The sequence below is a fragment of the Amblyomma americanum genome, chromosome 11 (genome assembly GCF_052857255.1).
Source record: "Amblyomma americanum isolate KBUSLIRL-KWMA chromosome 11, ASM5285725v1, whole genome shotgun sequence".
In the NCBI taxonomy this organism is placed as follows: domain Eukaryota; kingdom Metazoa; phylum Arthropoda; class Arachnida; order Ixodida; family Ixodidae; genus Amblyomma; species Amblyomma americanum.
In genome coordinates, this window is record NC_135507.1 from 50352573 (window position 1) to 50376645 (window position 24073).

The 24073-nt window shown below is 46.0% G+C and overlaps 1 protein-coding gene across 1 annotated transcript; it reads right to left on the bottom strand.

Moving 5' to 3' along the window:
- Positions 1–23940, bottom strand: LOC144109598 (uncharacterized). The gene is made up of 13 exons (XM_077642416.1): positions 23850–23940; positions 19499–19635; positions 17708–17811; positions 16313–16333; positions 16178–16204; positions 15259–15279; positions 13817–13957; positions 10526–10728; positions 6245–6321; positions 4070–4157; positions 3079–3234; positions 1006–1116; positions 1–144 (listed from the first exon to the last, which is right to left on the bottom strand). Exons 2-13 carry the CDS (start codon positions 19582–19584, stop codon positions 1–3), a joined length of 1179 nt encoding a protein of 392 aa, XP_077498542.1. The 5' UTR covers positions 19585–19635; positions 23850–23940.
- Positions 23941–24073: the final 133 nt, after the last annotated feature.

Consider the following 24073-nt stretch of genomic DNA (forward strand, 5'->3'; position numbering starts at 1 on the left):
TCAGCCCTTGAGAGTGCGCCATAGAACCACGCGTGCAGTACGCAGCATCTTCAAGTTCTTGTCGACACACTCGCACTTGTGGTTGTCGTAGTAGACGTCGTCCAACAGGACGCAAGCGCCAGGCAGTGGACTGATCTTCTTGACCTGCGAAGAAATACAGTATAGTCAGTGCAATGCTAATATGAATAATAAACTTTAAAAACATACATTTTGCTTCACACTGGTATGTTACACGTTTGGAACCAACTGATGTCCCTGTACTGTGCGATTTCAGTGCACGTTAAAGAACCCCAGGTCACGGAACAAGACTATACAGGAGGTGAAACTCCCGTCTGCGCGAGCGAGCGCAGGCGACCAGATAAAGTCACAATTGTATGCGCCGACGGGGGCGCATGCAGTGGCGACGCCTTGCGGCGCCTCGTAGAAGCAGCAGGAAAAAAAATAAAAAAATGCAGCGCCCGGTCAGGCGGCTTCGGCTCCGCTCTCCGGCGGCGCGCGCTCAAAGCAGACAAGCAGACGAAACAAGTGTTTGCTTCAGCGGGCACGCCGTGACGTAGTATTTCAGTAGTTTCTTTCCAGGCCGCGAGGCGGCGCCAGCAGGATAGTGGCGCCGCGGGCTTGTGACCTTTTTTGGTCGCCGCAGACGTGGGAGTTTCCACTCCTATATATTCTTCCTCCGCGCCCCAGGTGGTCGAAATTTCCGGAGCCCTTCACTACGGCGTCCCTCATAGCCTAAGTCGATTTGGGACGCTAAGCCCAATAAGCAATACTAGCATTAATTGATATCACAAGATAGGTTGCGTTTATGAGAAAATCAGACACGAGACAACATTTTGTCGTCTACCACCGCATGCTGTGGAGCACGAGTTGCTCGACTCTCTAAGGCTTTGGGCTAAACTTTCGATGTTTGTCTTCGTATTTTCAATGTCGCTGCTGGCAATTACTGTTCCTGGAGGGCATTTGTAGAAGACTTGTAAACAACCTCACGCTCTTTTCCGAGTTTACCTTTTCCTCAAATGCTTCAGGAGTATCGAAGACATAGAGGGCGTCTGTATTCCGTACAAAATGCGACAGATCTGTGGCAGCCTTGGTTGCGCTCTTTCTTTTGTACTCATCCTGAAAAAAGGAGTTGAACGAAGGTATAAAAACTCTATTCATACGTTAACGTTCTTGAGGCACCGTTTCTGCCTGAACAAGCTATGGACAAAAAAAAATGTCGGCAACTTGAACGCTATATACATGTAGTAATGCTCATGTTGCCGAATTGGTCACATGGTGAACATGGAATACAATTACGTCGTTTGTGCCTTTCTTGCTTCCGCCTTGTTTTTCCCCGCGTAAGCCTCGAAGCATTTCTTTCACGCACGCCTCCACGGCAAGTCTTCTGCCGAAAGTTCGTCTGCTTTCGAAGAAACACGCGATATGTTATTTTAGAGAAGGTCATGTGTTTGAAATCTAGGGAAGTGTAAAGTTATCTTATTGTGCATCGGTCACCTCTGTTCTTGTAACTGTCTTAGGAAGTTGTAGTGAGAGAAAAGTTGAGAGAGAGTAAAATAGTTCTTGTGTGTTGTGGCCTTTAAGAGATCGAACAGCAGTAAGTAAATGTCTTTTCAAGCTGATTTTTTGACACATATGTGTCGTCCTTAGTCACGGCTTCTTTGCAGTAGTGTGAATTGTAATTTACATCGTTCTCGTGTGTTTATGTCATCTGCTGAACTGCCCTTTTTTCTTTACAAGATGTTGAGAGACGTTGTTCGCCACCACATGAATAAGACAAAACGTGCATCTGCAACGCCCAGTTGTTTCACTTCTCGTGCCTGTTATGTCCGTGTTTACTGTCTTGACGTGTGAAGTAATAGCAATAATAGTGCACCGTATAGCTACTGAGTTAAGCCGACATGCCTCTATTGCGCAGAGGAATGCAATTACTTCCCTTCATTACCCTAGCGCTAATCAATGAATCAAGAACACCACCCTACACTACACCTCAAAACACGCCATTGGAAAATGTCTCAAGAACTGACAGGGCTCGGCAGTAGCATTAGGTCCGTGTCGTAGCCCAAGAACATAGAAACCTAAAATTACCGGAAAGGAGCCGCCGCGGTGGCTGAGTGGTTATGGCGCTCGGCTGCTGGCCCGAAAGACGCGGGGTACTGTGCGATGTCAGTCCACGTTAAAGAACCCCAGGTGGTAGAAATTTCCAGAGCCTTTCACTACGGTGTTTCTCATAGCCTGAGTTGCTTTGGGACGTTAAACCCCCATAAAACAAAAGCAAACCTAAAATTACTTGAAAGGAACGTTTGGATGCAGTTCATGACGGTAACGACGATAGGAAAAATCTTGTCTTTCAAGGGAAAAGAATTTTTACATACCCCTTTGTGTAGCAGACGCTGTTGGTGACGGCAATGAAGTTTCATTGTAAGCGGGGTGCATTCGCTTGCGTATCGCGTACATTTGTGCGCTTACTTTGATTTTTTTTTCTAATCATATATCTGCCGTTAGAATTGGCCATGACTTTGAAAATTTATTGTTTTTATTTTAATACGAAATTTTATGTGCTTGTTCGTAATTTATTGAACGTTTATGGCGATAACGTTTCATTTGTTAATATGTGATCGAGAGTACCTGACTGTTAATACAAACGAGTGGTAATTTTTGAGTGCGTGTAGCTGTGCAAGACAGTTTTATTCTCAGTCACGCTACTACCGGGGTTAAATAGTAAAAAATAGTAAGGAAATATTAAATTTGATGCTAAATTATGAAGATGGACGGCGCCTCATAATAGACACCGAGTGAGGAGGTATGAAACAAGGATTCATGGTGTACTCAAATGCCAGCTGTGTCGTAGGCAGGCGAAGCAGGAAATTGTTTTTGTACCAACTTGACAGAAAATATGGGGTTGTTCAGTATTTGATTGTGTTGCGAGACTAAATTCACTGTCTTCGCTGAAATTCCTTCATCTATTCATTGAATGAAGTTCATTATCGCTTCATTCAGTCCAGTTCGACATTTCCTTTGCGTTCGCAGCTTTCGCGAGCGTTGAATGCTGAGCCTCGCAGAGCAGAGAGACATGCGTACCGAGCAGTACATGACCTTTTCGACGGCGTTAGCGGCATCTCCAATGTCATTGGACCCGCTGTACTTGACGGCGGCCAGGCTGAAGGCGATGCAGTGGTTCCCAGAGGGCGACAGGCCGGCGCCGGCTACCGCCGCTGCGTACTCTGCCACGCGGGTCTGCTACGCAGGTCGAATGGCGCCGCGGTATAGTGTGGAAGTTGATAAGATACAGCGGGGGTGGCAATGAACTATGGAGTGAGACGACATTCCGAAACGACAGGCACTGATGTTTGAACGGCGCTTGCGTTACCTCTTCCACATCGCACATTTCCTCCTTCAAGAACTACTGGAACGCAATACCTGCACAAGCTGCTGTTATCTTTAGAGTCACGCGTGCGAACTTTTGATCATCATTACGCCGCAAAAGACCTGCTTTTACGCCACATGGGGCACCTTCGAGAGCGTTATGTCTAGGAATCTGAGCTATTGCGGCCACTGCATCCAGGTCCAGCCCTTAAAAAATCTATAGACAGTCTATAGACTTCTTATAGACTCTATTAACTTCCTATAGACATTTATTTTTCTCTATTCATAGTCATTCATAGTCTATAGACTGTCTTCAGAAAAAGTCTTAGTAAGTGTATGGCCATAGATCTATACATTGTCTATAGACTGTCTATAGGATTTGTATTGCTCATAGACTATTCTCAAGCATTTGACCATAGAAAATCTATAGACTTTATGGACAAAAGTCTGTGGAGAGTCTATACACTGTCTAGAGAAATCTTTTCAAGGGAAGCGCCTACAAGAATCCACTGGAACATAGGCAGGCTGAGCAGTACTATTTGCTTGAATCTCATAGTGTGAAACTAAAATGGCGCCAGTTGTTCCCGGGAAGATCTAAATGATTCGCTAGATAATATATCAATCTGCTGCAATTTATTCATTTTCTCAACGGTAAGCGGCAGGCGTGAATTCTGCGAATAACCTGCAGGTGCACGCGTGTACTCACAATGGCTATTGTTGGTTGGACAAGTTCTGCTTTGAAAGGGGCCTGCGCCTGAACAGTGTAGACTCGGAGCGACGCCAGATGAAAATGCCTGTTTGAGACAAAGAAATTGGGACAGTTTGTGCTGAGCTCATTATAAAGATATGGGACCTCTACAGTTCGGTTTCGACGTAGAATTTTTACATGTACGTCAGTTCTTGATCAATGAGGAAGGCATTGTTTGTTAAAACAATATTGCGTAAATTTCTTTTCGACCTCCATAACAACAACGCACTTGACAGGTCAGAGACGAAGAGACACAACATTGCGGTGTGTTGTGCGTCTTGTGGTTGTTATACAAGACCCTTTTCCTTAGAATTTAACCCAGAAAAGCCGAGCACTAGGGAGGGCGAAATCTTGTTCAGCAGTGTGAATCGCTGGGTGAGTTGGCACATGTTCAAGAGCAAACAAAGCGGCGAAAAAAATACGCACGACCAGGAGAAGACACACACATACTGTCGCTGGACTTCCAACTGATTTATTATTGGTTCTACCACGTATTTAAAGCCACGCTCGCGCAAGCGGACATGTCCGGACGTTATTACAACACAGTGCCACTCTTTGTCAGTGATAAAAACAGACGGGTCGCTCATGCAAACACGTTCGCACCTTTTGATTAAAAACGGTTCTAACAGTTCGTGCCTGGACTTTCCGGTGCCGATTATGGTAGTGCTGTTAAGCAAAGCTGAGCAGTTTTGGCACTCCTTCACATGTATGGCCAGGTTGCTCTCTGTGCCAGAACGCAGTGTTCTGCCGTGCTCCCCGAGTCCCTTGTACTCATAAGAAAACCTGTCGATAGTCGGCGGCACTGGGAATCGAACCCGGCAACCCCCCGAATGCGAAGCGGAGCACTCTGTTGTATGTGTCCTTCTCAGGTCTATCAAATGCGCTTTAGTTATGACAATGTTTGGAAATGTAATTTTATAATTGAGCATCGTAAGTTTAGGAAACACCACGGCATATTGAAAAACCATCATTGAATGTTTCCGTCTATGGAATGAGCAAACAAGACTCGAGCATTCAAGAATCGAGCTGGGCACCAGAAGTGTCTTAAAGTGCTTTAAATTGAAACTAGACATGGCAAGGAAGTTATGTTGCTTTAGTTCGGTGGTGTGAGCTATGTAAAAAAAAAATACTTTACTTTGCCAGCCAATTTGCATCCAGTGATTTTATTAGGCTTTCGCTGACCAATTGAAGCAAATTGATTCATTTAACTAATGGCGCACAGGTCTTCTGCTGCAAATGAGTAAGGTTCGCTCTTGACATGTGACACTTCGAAATATAATTTCAATTATTAACTAACTTCGTAGTTTGCGGCTAGTATCGTGAAACGCAAGCTATATTCCAAGTAGACTGGCTGAGAAAATTTCACAATCGTGGTGTCGCCATCTAATTTTTTTATTGCCGGTTGCCCGAGGCTGGAACGCTACGACTCTGGAATACTAAATGCCACGGGGAAGGAGGGGGGGATGGGGGAAGCAGGACAAAACATCACAGTCGTTAGGGGAGCAGGTATGCAGCAGGAACGTACGATCAACGCTGGGGGCTCAACAAAACCGCGGGAAAGATATCTTAAAAATGCGGATGCAACAAGAAATGTGCCGATAAATATTCGAGGTGGAAACAGGGGCCCTAAACTATTCAGGGGCCCCAGAAAGGTGAAAGTGGCCACGATAAGAAGTATTCTTTAGTGGGCTAAAAATACGGACAAAGCAATCGGTGTACATGTAAAAACTGCACTTTAACATTTGTATGAGCTAGAGGCGAAAACTATTCGCCGATTATTTCTGCAAGCGGGTTTTCGAGGAACAGAAAACAAATTTCTGGAAATATATGGCGCCACCAGCTACGCAGCTTCAGAAAAGATGCATTTGCTATCAATCCATACATACGTCGACTTGCTTGCTTTTCATGCTGGATTTCGAATGTGTCAAAACAAAAGAGAACAGCTGTTTACCTCGTTATCTATCGTACCTTCTGGCCGCACCATTTTATATGTGTTAACCGACCAAAATAATATCTCATATCGTGCAGCGTAGGGTATTCAATGGGCATTATACGGTGAGACTGAACAGCCAGTTTCATACAGTGAGACTGAACAGCCAGTTTCAAACCAAGGAGAGAAACAGTGAAGCTTACTTCATAATGTCTATTTTCACGCTGTCAAAAACGCCGTGAATGATGTAATGCTTGCTGTCGGCTAGCGTCCGCAGCTCCTGGGTAAAAATCAGAGAAGCAAAGCAGTAAGCACGCCCATTCAGCTCGTCCCGTCCAAACACATGGGTCTAGAGAGGGGTTTTTCATCGTGCACTAGCTTGCTTCATAGTAATAATAATAATTGGTTTTTTTGGGGAAAGGAAATGGCGCAGTATCTGTCTCATATCTTATATCTTTGGAGACCGGAACCGCGCCGTAAGAGAAGGGGATAAAGGAGGGAGTGAAAGAAGAAGGGAAGAAATAGGTGCCGTAGTGGAGGGCTCCGGAATTATTTCGACCACCTGGGGATCTTTAACGTGCATTGACATCGCACAGCACACGGGCGCCTTAGCGTTTTTCCTCCATAAAAACGCAGCCGCCGCGGCCGAATTCGAACGCGGAAACTCCGGATCAGTAGTCGAGCGCCCTAACCACTGAGCCACCGCGGCGGGTCGCACTAGCTTGCTTACAATTCTAATTTATGGTGCGCAAGGGACTGCAGTACAAGAAGCAGCCATATGTGCATATCGACCCCGTAAGCATCTCACAGTCCAGCTGAGAATTACGGAATTCTTATAACTGTGGAACATCCCCAGAGAGAGGCTCCTGTAAAAAAATGGGAGGGACACTTATGCTCGGCGTTAAGGGTGTGACGTGATACCTTTAACGAGACAGTGCCTATGTATGCGGAATTGGTGTTTTTCAACTTTGCATTCATAGATCCGCGGGAGTCCCTCATACCACTTCTGGCGCAAATTGCCAGCGGTTGGTTAAGCGATGCGCCAGTGCCTTGCGATGGCAGGTGCTGCCACCGGTGGGTCTCGTGCGAACCAGGTTGTTCTTCCGGAGATACCTTTCGCATCCACTTATTATTTTTATTGCCAACTGCCACGGTAGCCAGTTCGCCCAAAATCTGGTGGGCAGGCTGTGATGACGCCACAAGGTCACATGACCTAGGTGGCCCATCTATACTGCGTTTCATACATCAGGTGCAACGCTGTGAAAGGTATACGGAAATAGTCCGGACGGGAAAATAAAGGAGGCCGTGTTACTCCGCGCTTGTTCTGTGCCCGAGTGGTCTTATGACACAAGAACGCGAGAGCTTGTTATCAGCAACAACAGTGCATTTAATCAAGAGCATGACAAATGTGTCATGTGGTAAGCCTACAAGCAAATTATTCACTATGTCTCGCTCATCACAAATAACGCACTACTCTTTGGTCGCGGACGCAGGCAGCGTAAACAAGAGCGCTAGCTTTGACAGCCTTGCACATGATGTTTAAAACGGAGTATAGGTTCCTTTTCCGGAAGATGAGGAGGAGGAGGAGGAAAGGCCAGCACTATAAGGCCCACTGATAATTTGCAAAGCCCGAGTGAAGCCAATCACTCCAGGAAGGAGATGAATGAGGGTAAGGGAAATGAGGAGAGGTAAACGCATTGTTTCATGAGTAGAGAACGTGTTCTGTGTCTGCCTTGATCTTTGGACAGTTGGGACAGTGAGCTGTGCCCCGCCATCCGAAGTTGTAGACCATTAGTGGGGTGAGGAGAGTGTCGGTTTGAAATTCGGTAAGGACGTGTGCTCCATGTTCAGTGACGGGGAACGATAGGGTAAAATTGTGCGATTTTCCCTAATGTTCTGGGGATTTTTCGCTCAGAACGCCGCCGACGACTCCGGTTTTTCTGCTGAACGGGAACCTGAACTCTGTCGCGTTAATAATGACGCTTGTCATTTTCCTCACTATTATAATTCCATCAATTATTGATGCTGAAGACGTTCTAGTGGAGTATTCACGATGAGGGAGTGGTGAGGAGGGTTGGGGGTGCGAATATCAAGCTGACTCTATAAGCGTCGCTGAAGTACTCTGGTTCTAGCATTTTAATGTGGCAGCATTAAGAAAGCCATGAAGGCGAAGGCTGTCAGGCGGCGTCCGCGTCTATGTGAAGCCTGCACCTGCTAAGTCGCGTTTAGGGGGATTGGCGTCTCATCACTCACCACATGTCCATCGTCCCTCAATTCCCCTCTCCACTTCTAGGGGAAGGGGGGTACGTCGGACGATGAATGACTCGGAAAAACGAAAATGACTCGAACAACAGGACACCTACGTGCAAAAACATACAGCCTATCGAAGAACTATCTGTGCAAAAATTAGGCTTGCGGGAGCTCGCGGATAGCGACCTGGGTCTCACAAGCCACATCGGTGGTTGTGTTTGAAACAGCCACCTGCCAGGGCAGGGGCGGATCGCTTAACCGCTGCGCCATTGCGAGGGTAGGGGTATGACACTATCTAACAATATTACAAATTTTTGCCTAGTGGCGTAGTCAAAATTGTAATAGAATTAGAAGTGGAGTAGATTGTGGCAGTGAAAGACAATGGGCTCAGAGTGGAAATATACTTATAATTGGCGAGTTTCAGAAGAATGTTATTGCGTTTATTTGGCATCACTCCAAAAGGTCGCCCCCAATTGTTTGTGGTTATGTTATGTATTATTCTTCTACTTTTCAGTGTTAGAAAAGTTTCTTTAGATACTCTATAGAATGTCCATAGACTTCTGTTTAAAAAGTCTATGGACTCTGTATAGACAAACCCTGGAGGGTCTATAGGCGAAAGAAATCCTGCATACAGCCTATAGTCAATCTATAGATTTATGGCCATAGACTTTTAGTAGACTTTTGTCTATAGACAGTCTGTAGACTATGAATATACAAAAAGAAATATCTATGGGAAGGCAATAGAGTCTATAAGAAGTCTATAGACTGTATATAGACCATTTTTGTAAGGGCCCTCACCGTGCAGTACGCTCAATGGCTGTTTTAGGACATTTTCAATACAAAAATTAATGTCACCAATAGCGGAACTGGATAGAAAACGTCACCTGCAACCCTGATTAAGCCAAGGTTAAAAATTTTACGCAACAGCAGAATGAACCGATGGGCAATAGTATGCCCTGTAACTTTGCCATGCAGTCTATTTGTAATAGGCCATTTATTACTTCATGCGTACTGTGCAGCATGTTATTCTACGGCGTAAGCAGTATTGGCATTACAATACGAAAATTCCGGCATCTATACATCTCAAGACTCAGAGAGTGAGGACATTACTATCCACGAACGCCACTGTTTACGGCGGTGTTTCTGCATGCATGTCACTACAGGTGCGGCGCTGACTCTGAAATGCTTAAATGATTTATAATATTGTTTAAAGGTTCACTAATTGTTAAGAAATCTTTATTACTAAGTTTAATTGTAGCATTAAAGGAACGTTCGTAATGAAGAGCATTAATAACATTCAAATATCGCTTCACCAAAACCAAAGTTGATCATTGTTGTAAGGTTTCGGTATTACCTGGGAAAATAAGAATTGTGTCATTAGTATGCAATGTGAGAGATAACAAGATGGCGAGTTCATTTCGGACTTCCGAAGTAATTTCTTCGGACGCGTTTGCGCAATTTTTGTCATAATATTGTGGGTATCGAACTTCGGGAGCAACCATTAAATGCTTTCTTCGTAAAAGTAAGACCTCAGGACTGTAACACCTTTTCCAGAAACAAGCGCGTTCGTAGAACACAAAAGCAGCCTCAGAAAATATAATATTCGTATAATTACAGTCGCTTTTTACGTCCTGCGCCTGCACTGTTTTACGCGATAGCGTATACAGCTCGTTCGGTCGAAAAGCCGTCGGCGTAGTAGTAGTCGGCACCACGTGTCGAAAATAATCGGGGGCCGCGCAAAAAAAATCTTATCATGGTAGTTTGTGGTTCTTGTGATTGATAAGTCATTGGTGTGCTATAGGCCATTATGAGTTAATACAAACACTCCAATTAATTCATTATTTACAGAAAGGAAAAAGTGAAAAAAGGAGGTTTCAAAGGTGTAAAAATGCTCAGAATGAAAATCGAATGCTCGATGATGCTCATTAAAAAAATTTAGAGTGTGTAATTGATCAAGTAATAATTTGAAACAATTCAAAAGATGAAAAATGAGTTCAGAGGTGTCGTACTGCTCAGAATGGAAAGCCCAACTCGCTACCCTATCGCGTCATACCCTTAAGCCGGAGCTTAAGTGCCCTCTCCATTTTGTTTAAACATCTCCTCGCACCAACTACAACCTTTCCCCTGGGTTGGCGTCTTAAAATGGACAAGAGAACCTATTTCTAGGAAAGGTGAGGAAGGATGACCTGACTGCTACCTCTGACCCCTTCATTCGATTCACCTCCGACTCGTACCTGGAAGAGGTCAAGGGACTGTTCGTCCCCACGGATGTACCGTATGTCGATGCCGTCCAGCCAGCCGTCGCGGATAGAGCTGAAGCTCGCATCTACGTCGGCCATGACCATCTGGTTGATCTCGGCCAGGGGGAAACTGACGAGCTTCTTGATTGTGCCCGCCTGTCTACTTAGGCTTCTGAACCTCTTGAACACCTGGTCGGCTAGAAAATTGAGAGCACGCGTAATTTTTAATGTTCAACGCAGTGTGCTCACTAAACTTTTTCGGAGCACTTTGTTATTGTTTTTACTATGCTTTGCATGATTCCACATAAGCTACTGTTTAAATTTTTTTCACTACAGAGGAGTCGTTAAAATGTCCTATCGTGAACGCCGTGTTCATTAGCCATTAGCTGCCTCAATTTAAAATTAGATGACACTGGTTACTGCCAGGATAAATGGTGTTTGCTTCATTCGTTCATATATCTGTCCTCTCAAGAGCCATTTCTTACAAAGTGGCTTACACAGAAATATTTATTACCTCCTGGCTAGAAGGCTGTCAGGCAAATTCCAGCCATACGCATTTTCACTGATGTATGTTTGGAACTGGAGAACACAGTGAGAGAGAGTTTTTATTCTAAATTTGCAATAAGTTCGCGTTGGAAAAGTACTGTCATCCCTCGGCGAAGTGGTGTCCTTGTGCTGAAATGTGGTCTCATCGATGAACGATTAGGTGGGAAGGCGACAAATTCCTTCATACTGCGCTCGATTTCGCTTGGGAGCAAAATAGCGAAGCTGCGAAACAAATTCAAAACAGGATCACTGACCTTTCAGGACAAAAGCCGAAGAGCGTGTTTGAGGAGCATAGTACTGCACGACCCAGCGAAGGTTTCGCAACATGGCTGAAGCCCCTTACTTTTACCCTAATAAATCCTGTCCTGAACCGGCTGTCGCAAACATTATCTCTTCAAGATCCCTAATCTCGTTTTACCATCTGATTCTCTGCGGCCACCTGTTGTGCTTGCCTTCTCTGTCCACTCCGTTGCGATGATACGCCGTCTGCGACGTTCCCTCCGCATAACATGCATTGTCTGCACCCATTGCTTTTTGATCTCTGATAGGGTGTCCTTATCTCGCGTTTGTTCCTTGAATGGCTCTCCTCTATTCCTGCCTTTGCACGCTGTCACTCTGTAGGGCAACTTAGGCAGGCCGAGAAGCACGCCCAAGCTGCGCTACAGAGTGAGAGAGAGAGAGTTGCAGAAAAGGGAGTGCCGGAAAGGAGAGCGAAGAAGAGCACTATAAGAGCGAGAGGGCGATAGAGAGATGTAACGAGAGATGAAAGTAAACTTCGTGCCAACCTGCGCTGCCGCGGACCGAAAATGCCAAGTGCGTCGCCTTCCCGAAATTGTTACGATCTTGCACTAAGAGGTGGTAGGCAGGCATTGCAGGGCCGGCCGTGGATAGACGCTCGTTGCGCCACGACCATTTTCATTTCCGAAGCATGGCGCGTAGTCCGAAATTTTATATCAAGAACTAGATAACACAGCGCTATGGAAGGCGAGACAAGAGAAGGACAAACACCGACACCTTCTCTTGTCTCGTCATTGTTCAGTGCGATTTAGTCCCCCCCATTACCCATACCCTTTCCCCCAACAATGCAGTCTTGGCTAACCTTGGACCAGCTGGCATTGTTGTCCTTGGCGCAGGATATTCTGTGCAGAAATTATTTGTCACTCTCTCCCCTGCTGACCAGCCGAAGGCGCGGCTTGCTTGTGAGTGCCTTATTAGAGCGAAATTGAAGTTCATACCACGCCATCTAGATTGTGACGCAGAGGAGAACCAGACGAGCCCGTATTTGCCCTCTTCTGGAATTTATTTCAAGCTTTTATGATCCAGGCTTCCGTCCCAAGGATGTGTTCCGGAAAGGTACGACTGTTACACACTGTACTGTTGAGGGATCCTCCTAACCTGCTACTCATGAATTTTCAATACCTGAGTAATTCCTTCTATCGCATTCCTACTCCCTGAGCTGTTGACCACTCGTGCTCAGGATCTGTGCTCTCAACTTTCCCGTGAGACATGTATTCCACAGTCAATTCCCGCGGATAGCTGTCTAGCATAAAGTGTTGTGTGCTTCCTTGACTAATGTACATTACTTTTGATTGCTTAATATTAATACCAGGTGAAGTGTAAAGCGTCATCAGGCATCAGGAGCCCGCCGGACCATTTTGCGTAACGCCATTATGTTACACCGGAGTCTGGGCAGTATACAGCGGCGTATCGGTATATCGAAGTGCCTCGATGCTGTGTGGGGCAACTGTGTATGTGGAGTCATATGAGCAGTCATTCCTTATGAATCATGACATAGTCTGGAAGTGATATCATCATCATCATCATCATCATCATCATCAGCCTTACTACACCCACTGCAGGGCAAAGGCCTCTCCCATGTCTCTCCAATTAACCCTATCCTTTGCCAGCTGCATCCACCCTTTGCCTGCAAACTTCTTAATCTCATCCGCCCACCTAACTTTCTGCCACCCCTTCTACGCTTACTTTCTTACCCTTAAAGACCAGCGGTTATCTTGCCTTCGCATTACATGCCCTGCCCAAGCCCATTCCTTTCTCTTGATTTCGACTAGGATGTCATTAACCCGTGTTTGTTCCCTCACCCACTCTGCCCGCTTCCGATCTCTTAACGTTACACCTATAATTTTTCTTTCCATGGCTCGCTGCGTTGTCCTTAACTTAGGCTGAACACTTTTCGTTAGCCTCCACGTTTCTGCCCCATAGGTGAGTACCGGTAAGATTATGCTGTTGTACTGGAAGTCATATCACCAGGCTGGAAAAGACTGATGCTGTCTTTGTGTGTATGAGTAATATGGCCAGTAATGACTCATAACATAAACCGTGAGCGACGTCACTAGATCGCAGCTGACGGCAGTTAAACTGGAAGTGACGTCAGCATACCGGAAGTGACATCAACTAGACGGCAACAAACGGCACCAGTCCGGAAGTGTATTCCGCTCAAGTGCGAAGTGGCTCTGTGCTATCGCATCGCACACGTCATCAGACTAAGTGCCCACCAAATATTTTTTCACACGAGCTTTTGGAAATATCACCACCTGTGTCACCCCCATCACATCCACCACGGCCTCGTGCTGAACAGGAGATTACTGAGGAAACGCAGCTGCCTCTGTAGAAAACACGGCGGCAAAAAATACATGCTCTCTGTCGCAACAAAACCTCAAATTGCCAGTAACTCTAGTTATTCCTACTAAGTTCGAGGAAAAAGAAATGACGCTCTCTTACTTCCGCTTGCAGGGGTGGCTTTTTTCTTAGCCATGTCCACCGAAGCCGAGAGGAAGACGAGGTGAGAGCAGAGCTGCTCCACAGAGCGGACCCAGTAGCGTCCGTCCAGGGAGCAGATCAGCGGCGGCTCCTCTTTGTTGGCTGTAATGATAATTGCTCGGTTTCTGTTTTTAAAGTCGGAGTGAGAACGGGGCGGGGAAAGAAAAGTAATTTGAGACATATCCGAGGGTATATTTTCAATGTAAAGCGCCCAGGCTCAGTCATCCAATGAGAGAATTTCAGGGATACGGGTTAAACATGGGGTGGACAGCACAGTTTTCTGTCCATTCGCACAGCCGTTTAGTCGAGCATCATGTTAGGTAGCGCTATGAAGCTTCTTACAGCTGCAACGTCATTGAAGTGCAGAAACCAGCTCTCAATTTCTTTTTCTGCAATCAGAAAGCTCCCATCTGCAACCACATGAAAAATCACCTTTCTTTTCCTTATACAAGATGGCGCTCAATATCGCACATTTCATTACTATAGCATTAACGAGAAAAACTGGAATGTTTCATATTCTAACTTTATTGCAGTTTCTGGGTCATGGTTTTCCAATTGAATGCGATGCCACTTATATAAGGACAAATCCTAGACACTTCTGAATTGAACTTATCTCGCACTGCGCGTCACTTCCGGAGGACACCTGAACCGCGCCGCGAAGGCAAATGCGAAGCAAGAAGTGAAAGGAAGCTGGTAGAAAGAGGCGCCGTTGTGGAGGCTTCCGGATTAACGCAGCAACCTGAATTCCTTTGCCATGAACTGGCGTCCCACAGTACATGGGCGTTTAGCAATTAGCCTGCATCTGAATGAAGCCGCTGTGGATAAGGTTCAACCTCGGTGCGTCATAAGAGATCCTTTCTGTTCCTGGTAAATATCTCACCACCACGTATCTAAGAATTCTCCAGCTGGTCCATTTAAATGCACTCCACACCCCTGCCCATTCTTTCTTCTACCGTCTACGAACCTCTCCTGCGTGCCCAAATTGCCCCGAAACCTATGGTTATCTGGAGCACTCCCTGTTCTTATAGATCACTGCAATTCAGTGCTTCCATTACCCATACCCTCACCCCCACAATGCAGGCCTGGCTAACCTCGGAGCAGCTAGCTTTGTTGACGTTTCCGCATGATATTCTCGACCCGTAATGCTGTGTCGAAATTAAGCTATTTCGCACACTCTCGCGCATTGAGCAGCGCAAAGAGGCGGCTTGCTTGCGAGTGCCTTATAAGAGCGCACTTGTAGAAATTCATGCCGCGCCATCTGGATTGCGCAGCAGAGGAGAAAAGGAGAAACTTTTTACTGCGCAGTTATCAAGAAGGAGCATGTTGCAAGGTCTCTCATAATCAGTTAACTTTGCTCGGAGATACACAGAGCACCGTAGCATGGCTGCTGTTAGGACACTTACGCAGGAAGGTCACTTCATTGCCTGCGGGAAGAAAAATGCGTTCACTGAGATGTCCCACAACACCTTCCGCGACGCTGGTTTTTCAGTGCATCAAAAAATTCCCAATGCGATTCCCTATCCTGGAATGCATACACAATGTTATCGCGCTAAAGATTTCCCGAGCACCCACAAGCGCAGCCTTCGTTCACAGAGGCCAGTTTCAGTCTTCCTCACCACTTTCTGTTCGGCCTGCCAAAATTCTTTCACTCATTACTTCGAAGATCTGTTTATTGCGAACGAGCGAGGTAGTGTAAAGAGCGGAATTCATTCACTTTATGAAACGTTTAAGAAAACCGAAAGATTCCCTTTGACAAGGGCAAAATACTGGCAACCTTGTTAAACGCTTCTCCATTATCATCATCATCAGCCTGACTACGCCCACTGCAGGGTAAAAGCCTCTCCCATGTCTCTCCAATTAACCCTGTCCTTTATCAGCTGCTCCCATCCTATGCCTGCAAACTTCTTAATCTCATCCGCCCACCCAACTTTCCCAGGCAGGTTGCAAAACGAAGCGATGCCTGCAGGCATCGGATCCACCGGCTGGCATTCAAACATCGCAGAAAGTGAAGGCAGATATTTTGCTCCTTTGGAAAAGTCATTATGCTGTTCGTTGTGACCACTCCCAGTTGCCGCCTAAGCGCTGAAAATATGTATCATCAAAGGATTCTTGTTTTCAGCGAAGATAGAAAATCAGTTTATAGACGTTTCTGTTGGTCTCTTTGCTCGTTACAAAATCCTCCCGAGTCCATAATCAGCCTTAAGTAATCCTCTTCCGTCCAGTGTTTAGATATATGTCCTAGGTTTACCACGAGGATCCACTCCAGTTTCTGGCAAAATAGCTGTGACTCCTTCACAGAAGAATATTGCCATATGTACTTACATTTCTGGGACGAAATGACTTCCTCCTCTAAGGAATGTAAAATCCAAAAAAATCGATATCTGTAACTTTATTTCTCATTCTGCAAAAACGGAAACGGTGAGCTGGAATAATAACGCAGTGAGTAATGTACCATACCTTCTTCCACAGGCGCCTTGTCTGCGCAGAAGGAGAAAAAGAATAAATGAGTTCAGATTAATGACACGAAAAGTGATCGCACGTGCGCACTTTCAATAAAAGCTTCCTCACAGAGCAATATGTGCACCGATAACCAGAATTTCACGAATTTATAGAAAATCGACCGCGCAACCGTACCTCCTTTCTGCGGGAGGTTATAGACTATCCTGCCTAACAGCGTGGGTTAGGCCCATGAACTTTAGAAACCAAGAACTTTAGGCGATGTTTTTTTTCGTTGTCTTAATTTTGTGATGTTAATCAATGGGTTATTAATAATGGAATTCTTTTATCGCTTACAGATAATTTATTAGAAAGCAGAACAAAGCAAAACCACATGCCGTCAGTGGGATGTGAACCCATCACCTCAGATTTTGCATCCGGTGCTCTAGAGACTAAGCTACGGTAGCGGGAGTCGAATATTCCGATTGCGAGGGTATTTATCTGTAGTGTAACTGAACCACACGCCGCCGTTTCTTCTGCCCTCACCTTTCGGCCACGTTGTTACGTGTCACTCGCGGTAATACTGGACGTACTACGTCCGCCGTTACGGATCAGTACGGAGCTAGTGAAGACTTTCGAGGTTCCGTTTAAGGTTCTTTTTAAGGCACCAAAAGCAGATGGGACAGCCGTCTCAGTCGCTCATTCGGTAGAGCACCGGACGTGAAATTCGGAGGTCATTGGTTTGAATCTCACCGGTAGTATATGGTTGTTTTCTTCTCCTGCTTTCTAATAAATTATCCTTAAGCGATTAGAAACCACATTACTCATCGCCCATTGATTAACACCACAAATTAAGAAAAAAAGAAACATTCGCTATGCTGTTTGGTTTCGGTGACTGTTGGCTTTCTTTATGTAAAGTGTCGCTCAAAAGTTTCCAGGCCACAGGGTCCGCTTTTGAGCAGCATATATAGTTAGGCAGTTACGATACCCCCGAAGCTCAAAATATCTTTAGAAGGTAGAAGTATCATTCTCATCTCTGAAATCCTTGATAACTTTATCGGCATCATAAGTGCATGAATATACCGACGAAAAACAGACCCTGTGGCCTGGGAACTTTTGACCACCTCTGTACCTCATAACGAAGCTCTATTTCCTTCCATTGTGTGCTCAAGTGTAGTATTGGTTACAAAGAAGCAAGGTTGCGGACTACACTACTTTAATAGCGGAAAATACGGAGGCAATTCGCGCAGAAATCAAATAGGCAAAGAAAGCACATACTAACAAGAAGCTATGGTTTGGAACTAATCGAAGGAAAAATTTGAAAGCATGAAGACACACCTAATGTGCACGGAAATGCCGGATAAAGACATTGAAGTAGTAAGCCTGTGCCTGCGGGGACATATCTCAACCACTCACCTTTTTTGATGAAGGCAAAATAGACTCCGATGCCGACTATGAACATGGTCATGAAGATGACGAGAAGCACGACGATGTACTGCATGCAGACGGTGCCGGCAGATCTGGGAGGAGTAAATAGGTTGGCGTGAATGCGTGCTTTAAATTAGTGCACCGTTCAGCACCAGGAACAATATCTAAATTTATAGCTTTGTGCACGCTAAAACCTCATGTGAAATTTCAAAAAAAATCAGACTTATAGGTGACGCTTCAAAACTCGTGCAGGACACGCCAGAAAATCCTTTTCCGGTAAAGTGTCGCATGTGTAAAATTGTGCTTTTTTAACAGTTATTTTGCGGTGCCGGCAGATCTGGGAGGAGTAAATAGGTTGGCGTGAATGCGTGCTTTTAGTTAGTGCATTGTTCAGCACCAGGAACAACATCTAAATCTATAGCTTTGTGCGCGCTAAAACCTCATGTGAAATTTGAAAAAAAAAATCTGACTTATACGTGACGCTTCCAAACTCATGCAAGGCACGCCAGAAAATCCTTTGCCGGTAATGTGTCGCATGTGTAAAATTGTGCTTTTTAACAATTATTTTGCAGGCATTTGTGTTATACATTAAATTAAAATTAAAGGTTTCCCAGAACAAGTAGTTAGCGGGAGGAAGACGAACCACGCTTAAAAATAAGAAAACAAACTGCCAGCGTAGCGGAAGATCAGCTGCTTAGTGAATGCTTAGTGAAGTACTAGAGGATACGTATACCGGTTTACCGGACCCCTACTACGCATGCGCAGTAGTCCTACCCGGCCACGCATTTGCCACAGCGCATGCGCAGATCCCTTACGTAAAACCGATTTACGTCTCCGGTATGCTAAAACTCTCTAATTTCTACCTAGTAGGTTGCCGTGGCCTGATAAAGACGGTCATTCGGCATTATTTCCGCAAACGCCTTTGCCCTGAAGTAGATTTAAATAGCCAACGAGTTCACTATCAGACATATTTATAAAGATATTGCTGAAAGACACAGTGCATGCTTTGCACAAACACGTTTCCCAGCGTCGCTGCCTTGTTTAAAGGATACCGCAACCGTCTCTGTCTGTCTTACTGGTGTTGCAACTAACGCAAAGGCGATGATTCTTCGCGCTAGCACTTTTGGTCAATAGTTGTACCGTTATGGCGAGTGGCGCTGAGCACAACGCAAAGACTGCTTCTTATTGCCTGTCCTGCAGACACAGAACTTTGGGTCGCTTTTTGCCACAAGTTCTTACAGAGACGACATCTGGTACATTTGTGTGGTATTATCCTACAACTAAGGTCCCATGAAATTTTGAAAACCAACAATTCCGTACTGAAACGTTTTATATGAGCCGCTCGTATGGAATTATGGAAACATGGGGTGCGTAAGATATGGCAAATTATGCAGAAATCCATACTTTCTCTGTAAGAAGTTTGGTTTATGGGTGTTCAACGTCCCAAAGCGACTCAGGCCATGAGAGACGCCGTAGTGAAGGGCTCCGGGAATTTCGACCACCTGGGGTTCTATAACGTGCACTGACATCGCACAGTACACGGGCCTCTAAAATTTCGCCTCCATCGAAATTCGACCGCCGCGGCCGGGATCGAACCCGCGTCTTTCGGGTCAGCAGCCGAGCGCCATAACCACTCAGCCACCGCGGCAGCTTGTCTGTAAGGAGTTCATAAGCATTCCACGTAATTTCTATACGATTTCCATACAATGTACATGACGTCGCGTGAAGTCCGTAAATTTCCACGACATCAAGATCACGATAGAAAGTGGGATCACACACCGTGGCTGCTGGATGGCGATCCTGGATATCCCTGACCGCATGCCGGACCGCATCATGCTGGAGCGCATCATTGACAACTCCGCCATCTTGGTGCCTCTGAGGATTTCTTCAACCAGGCAGACACAGGACTAATGACGCTGCAGAGACGCAAAGAAAAGAAAAGAAGGCACAGTGTCGCCGTTAGGTCCACTAAATAGTCTTTGAGAGAGCTAGGAGTGATGACTGGCGCTGCCTGCTTGAGGCCCATTCGCCCCGATCATTATGAAGGTTTCGCCACCTGTCATCCGTGACGCGAAATTCCATGTGGTTTTCGACGCCCACCTCAGCAGTCATGCAGGCATTGCGTAATCAGGGGGTAGAAGAGCCTTATGTCAAAATACTGGAAGATATATATAGCAACTGCACAGCTACTATAGTCCTCCATAAAGTCAGCAATAAAATTCCAATAAGGAAGGGCGTCAGGCAAGGAGACACGATCTCGCCAATGCTGTTCACCGCATGTTTGCAGGAGGTATTTCGAGGCCTGAATTGGGAACAGTTGGGAATAAGAATAAATGGAGAATACCTAAATAATCTGCGATTTGCTGATGACATTGCCTTGCTGAGTCACTCAGGAGGTGAACTGCAAATCATGATCAACCATTTAGACAGGCAGAGCAGATCGATGGGTCTAAAAATTAACATGCAGAAAACCAAGGTAATGTTCAACAGCCTAGCAAGGGAACAACAGTTCACAATTGGCAGCGAAAGCCTAGAAATTGTGCCGGAATACGTCTACGTAGGGCAGGTAGTGACAGCTGATCCGGATCATGAGAGGCAGATAACTAGAAGGATAAGAATGGGGTGGAGCGCATATGGCAAATTCTCGCAGATCATGAGTGGCAGTTTACCAATTTCCCTCAAGAGGAAAGTGTACAACAGCATAATCTTACCGGTACTCACCTACGGGGCAGAAACGTGGAGGCTAACGAAAAGAGTTCAGCTTAAGTTAAGGACAACGCAGCGAGCCATGGAAAGAAAAATGATAGGTGTAACGTTAAGAGATCGGAAGCGGGCAGAGTGGGTGAGGGAACAAACACGGGTTAATGACATCCTAGTCGAAATAAAGAGAAAGAAATGGGCTTGGGCAGGGCATGTAATGCGAAGGCAAGATAACCGCTGGTCTTTAAGGGTAACGGAGTGGGTTCCAGGAGAAAGTAAGCGTAGCAGGGGGCGGCAGAAGGTTAGGTGGGTGGATGAGATTAAGAAGTTTGCAGGCAAAGGGTGGATGCAGCTGGCAAAGGATAGGGTTAATTGGAGAGACATGGGAGAGGCCTTTGCCCTGCAGTGGGTGTAGTAAGGCTGATGATGATTACTATCTGGTGTTTACGAACAGTTGGGCGCGGTGAATGATAATCGCTATCAATCGAGATTATTGCCTAACCTAAGTTCCAAACAAGGTCAAAGAACAACTGCTATGTGATGAAGTGCTCAAACGGCTGCCAAAGACCCCCGTAAAGCATGTCAACGAGTTTACTGGACATCCCTACCATTGGGAGCAGTGTGGTGACTGTAGTTGCCTTACGATTTGGAGCAGCGGTTCGCATCAAAACAATATGCGCCACTGCTCGCTGAAGAAAGCTGTCCAGGCAAGATCTCTTCTTTTAACAGACCAAGGCTCGTCACAGAAGGCTTGCTTCAGCATCTTGGGCGATTTCTGCAGGGATCTTTCTACGTGAGGTTTAAGCTGTGCCGAAGAGTTGACACAAGCTTGCTACAGATTCTTTTTTCACCCGTACAGGTACACGATGCGATATAGATGGCATACTCCTGCTTCTGCCAATAAAAGGGGCTATGAAACGGTATTCACCGGGTAAATTAAACCAGATGACCGATAGGTAAACCTTCACTTATCATCCCACCAGATCTTTTGAGCTAGCTTCTTGAACAACGAAATACAGGCGATGACGGTCCTCTTCTTCCCGCCCCTTATTTCATACATTAAGCTGCCTCCTCTCCCCCCCCCAAAAAAAAAAGATTGGCCATGGTTTACCTCTGGTTAAACCTGGAGTGACGCGATAGCTACAGATCGCCGAGTGGAACTTGGTCACGTGACCAACCACGGGATGAACCACGTGATCAGCCACGGCGTCGGCAGCTGCTCCGCACCACGTGACCAACCACGTGACAGCGTGGCCGCCGCCGCGCTGAATGCTCTAAATGCTACCGTAATGTAGCTATCGCTACAAAAGAAATTAAAAAAAATGAGAGGTTTTGAGACTGCGCCATGCCCGTGAGCTCGTTATGCATCGACACCCGGTTTGTTTATATCTGGTGGCCGCACCCCCTTACCCGCCCGTCGGCTCAAGGACATGTGTACTTTTCAGCACTCTCGGTCCACGTGGATCATGGACCTGGATCTCAAGGAACCATTTTTCTAAGTGACCCCTGTGATGGGTTTCGAACCCTACCAGTATTCCCTGTGCAGAAGCCCTCTGCTTAATGCCGGCCATGGCAGCAGTGATTCGACAGCGGGATCACGGGACTCGTCCGAAGCATGGGCCGACGCATGGGCAGCGCACGCTGGCCGCCCCTTTCGCCTTTGGTTCCGGCTGTGGCCATCCGGCAACGCCCGACGGCCCCAGGACGACTGTTCCCCAACCAGAAATATAGCCGTGACGTCATGCTTGCAGGGAATGGCAGGGCTGCGCCATCTGTCACTTAGCATGGCGTCACCGGTGCTTGTGACGTTAACACCTTAAAAAACTACTTCCAAAAACCGCCACTACCCGGAGACCAATTGACCTGGGAGTTTAAAACTCAAGGTCTTTAAAAATTGATAATATTTTGCAGGCTCTGTTCCAGGGACTCATGCATAGTGTTAATGTTCATGAGCTCTTCTTGTACACATTGAGCACGTTTACCAGCCGTCTCGACAATCGTTCCCTAGCTGCGTAAACGCGAACTTCACCCAGAGCTCTGCTTATTTTGAAGCACTAACCTGAATAAACGTGTTCTGCATGCAAATTTATAGAGGTCTACAACGACAACTCCATATAACGAAGCGTTTCTTCAGTGCGGTGCTTATTGTACGCTTTTAGACATCGCGCAAAAGCAAGCAGAGTAGAGGGCTCTTTCGGCGCTAGCGCGAACGTTAGGTTCTAGGACCTGGGGGGGGGGGGGGGGGAGGGGGGGGGTGCCTCTTACAACTGCGCAACTACTTCACGAAGTCAATTCACTTGCAGTTTAATTCTTGTGACTTTGAACTCCATGCGGGGCACATAATTATCCAGCGGCGGAGAATTTTTTTATCTTTCAATTTTGTCTGAAAACCATCCTAAAAATTGACTGCAGAAATGGCCAGTTTCTACTTTATTTGTGAAATTTCTGCTTGCTGCTTATGCGTCCGCATTTTAACCTACTAATACTTTCAGGATCAGTGTTGTAAGTGTTCGAGTCATTTGTTTGTTATCAAGTAGTTATGTAAGCACATTAGGGCATTGAGTCCTATCTGCCATTTAGTTTTGGTTTCCGTTTTAATGGATTCTCTTGTGACCTGTCTGTGCCGATGTGTACTATGTAATTGGATTAATAGTGTCACGTGACTGAAGTATATATATATGCATAGCGAATCCCGCATCCTCGTCTAATAAAGGCTCTTTGGTCTCGCGTCTACCATTCAACCCGGAGCCTCGCCTCTGTAACCTCACTTCGGGCCCCACCACACATTGTAGCTACACGCATGCTTGCAAAACAAGTAAATAAGAAGACACGCTAACTCGACCCATACCATAGTTAACGGAAAAAAACTTTGCTTCTATTTGAAAACAGGCTTTTGTGTTTTTATGAGCAGCCCATCGCGTGTGTCGCGTGTTTCTACGTATGAATGTTTAGATCCCAGCGCATTATGTTTCGTTCATATTCCTCGGCCGCTGCTCATTGCATGCGAGGAACGTTGCAATGTTCAGTTTGCGTCCACAATGTTAACTCTTTCCTTGCCGCACCCACTGAGCATCGCTAGCCCGCTAACACCGAATGCGTGACCGCTATAGCAAACATTTTCATTCCTTTACAGGTGTTGTCAACGTATGAATGGTCAGGACACAAGAGTACAAACGTGAAATTTAAAGCGCGCTGATGGAAAAGCCTAGGAAACCGCTCTGTCCATTTTTTGTGCAACCTCATCTAGGAGGAATTGAACGGAGCCTTTAGGGGCCATGCACTGGCCACTGCAACTAGCTTAACTCACAGGTGGAACGATTAAATGAGCAGGTTTCAGTTTAAATCAGCACATGCGCCGCTCACAACCCGAGTGCCGCTTTTTCAAGGCAGCTACTGAGAGGCCTTGGAAAACTACAAAACTGGCCCTTACCACGGAGGTGGCTCTGAGGATTGAGCTGGGACAGCGTTGGCGACGCCCTTGAAGATGAATCTGACCGCCGGGCTTCGGACCTCGTCGTCTTCTTAGTGCACTCCTATCTCGTCATCGAAGTCACGTGCCCACAATTCGCTTCTTCCTTCCTTTCGTCGCAACATCTACATTATCCTCTTAGTGCAGGAGTACTGAGATTTGATAACAATCATAGTCAAAGAGCA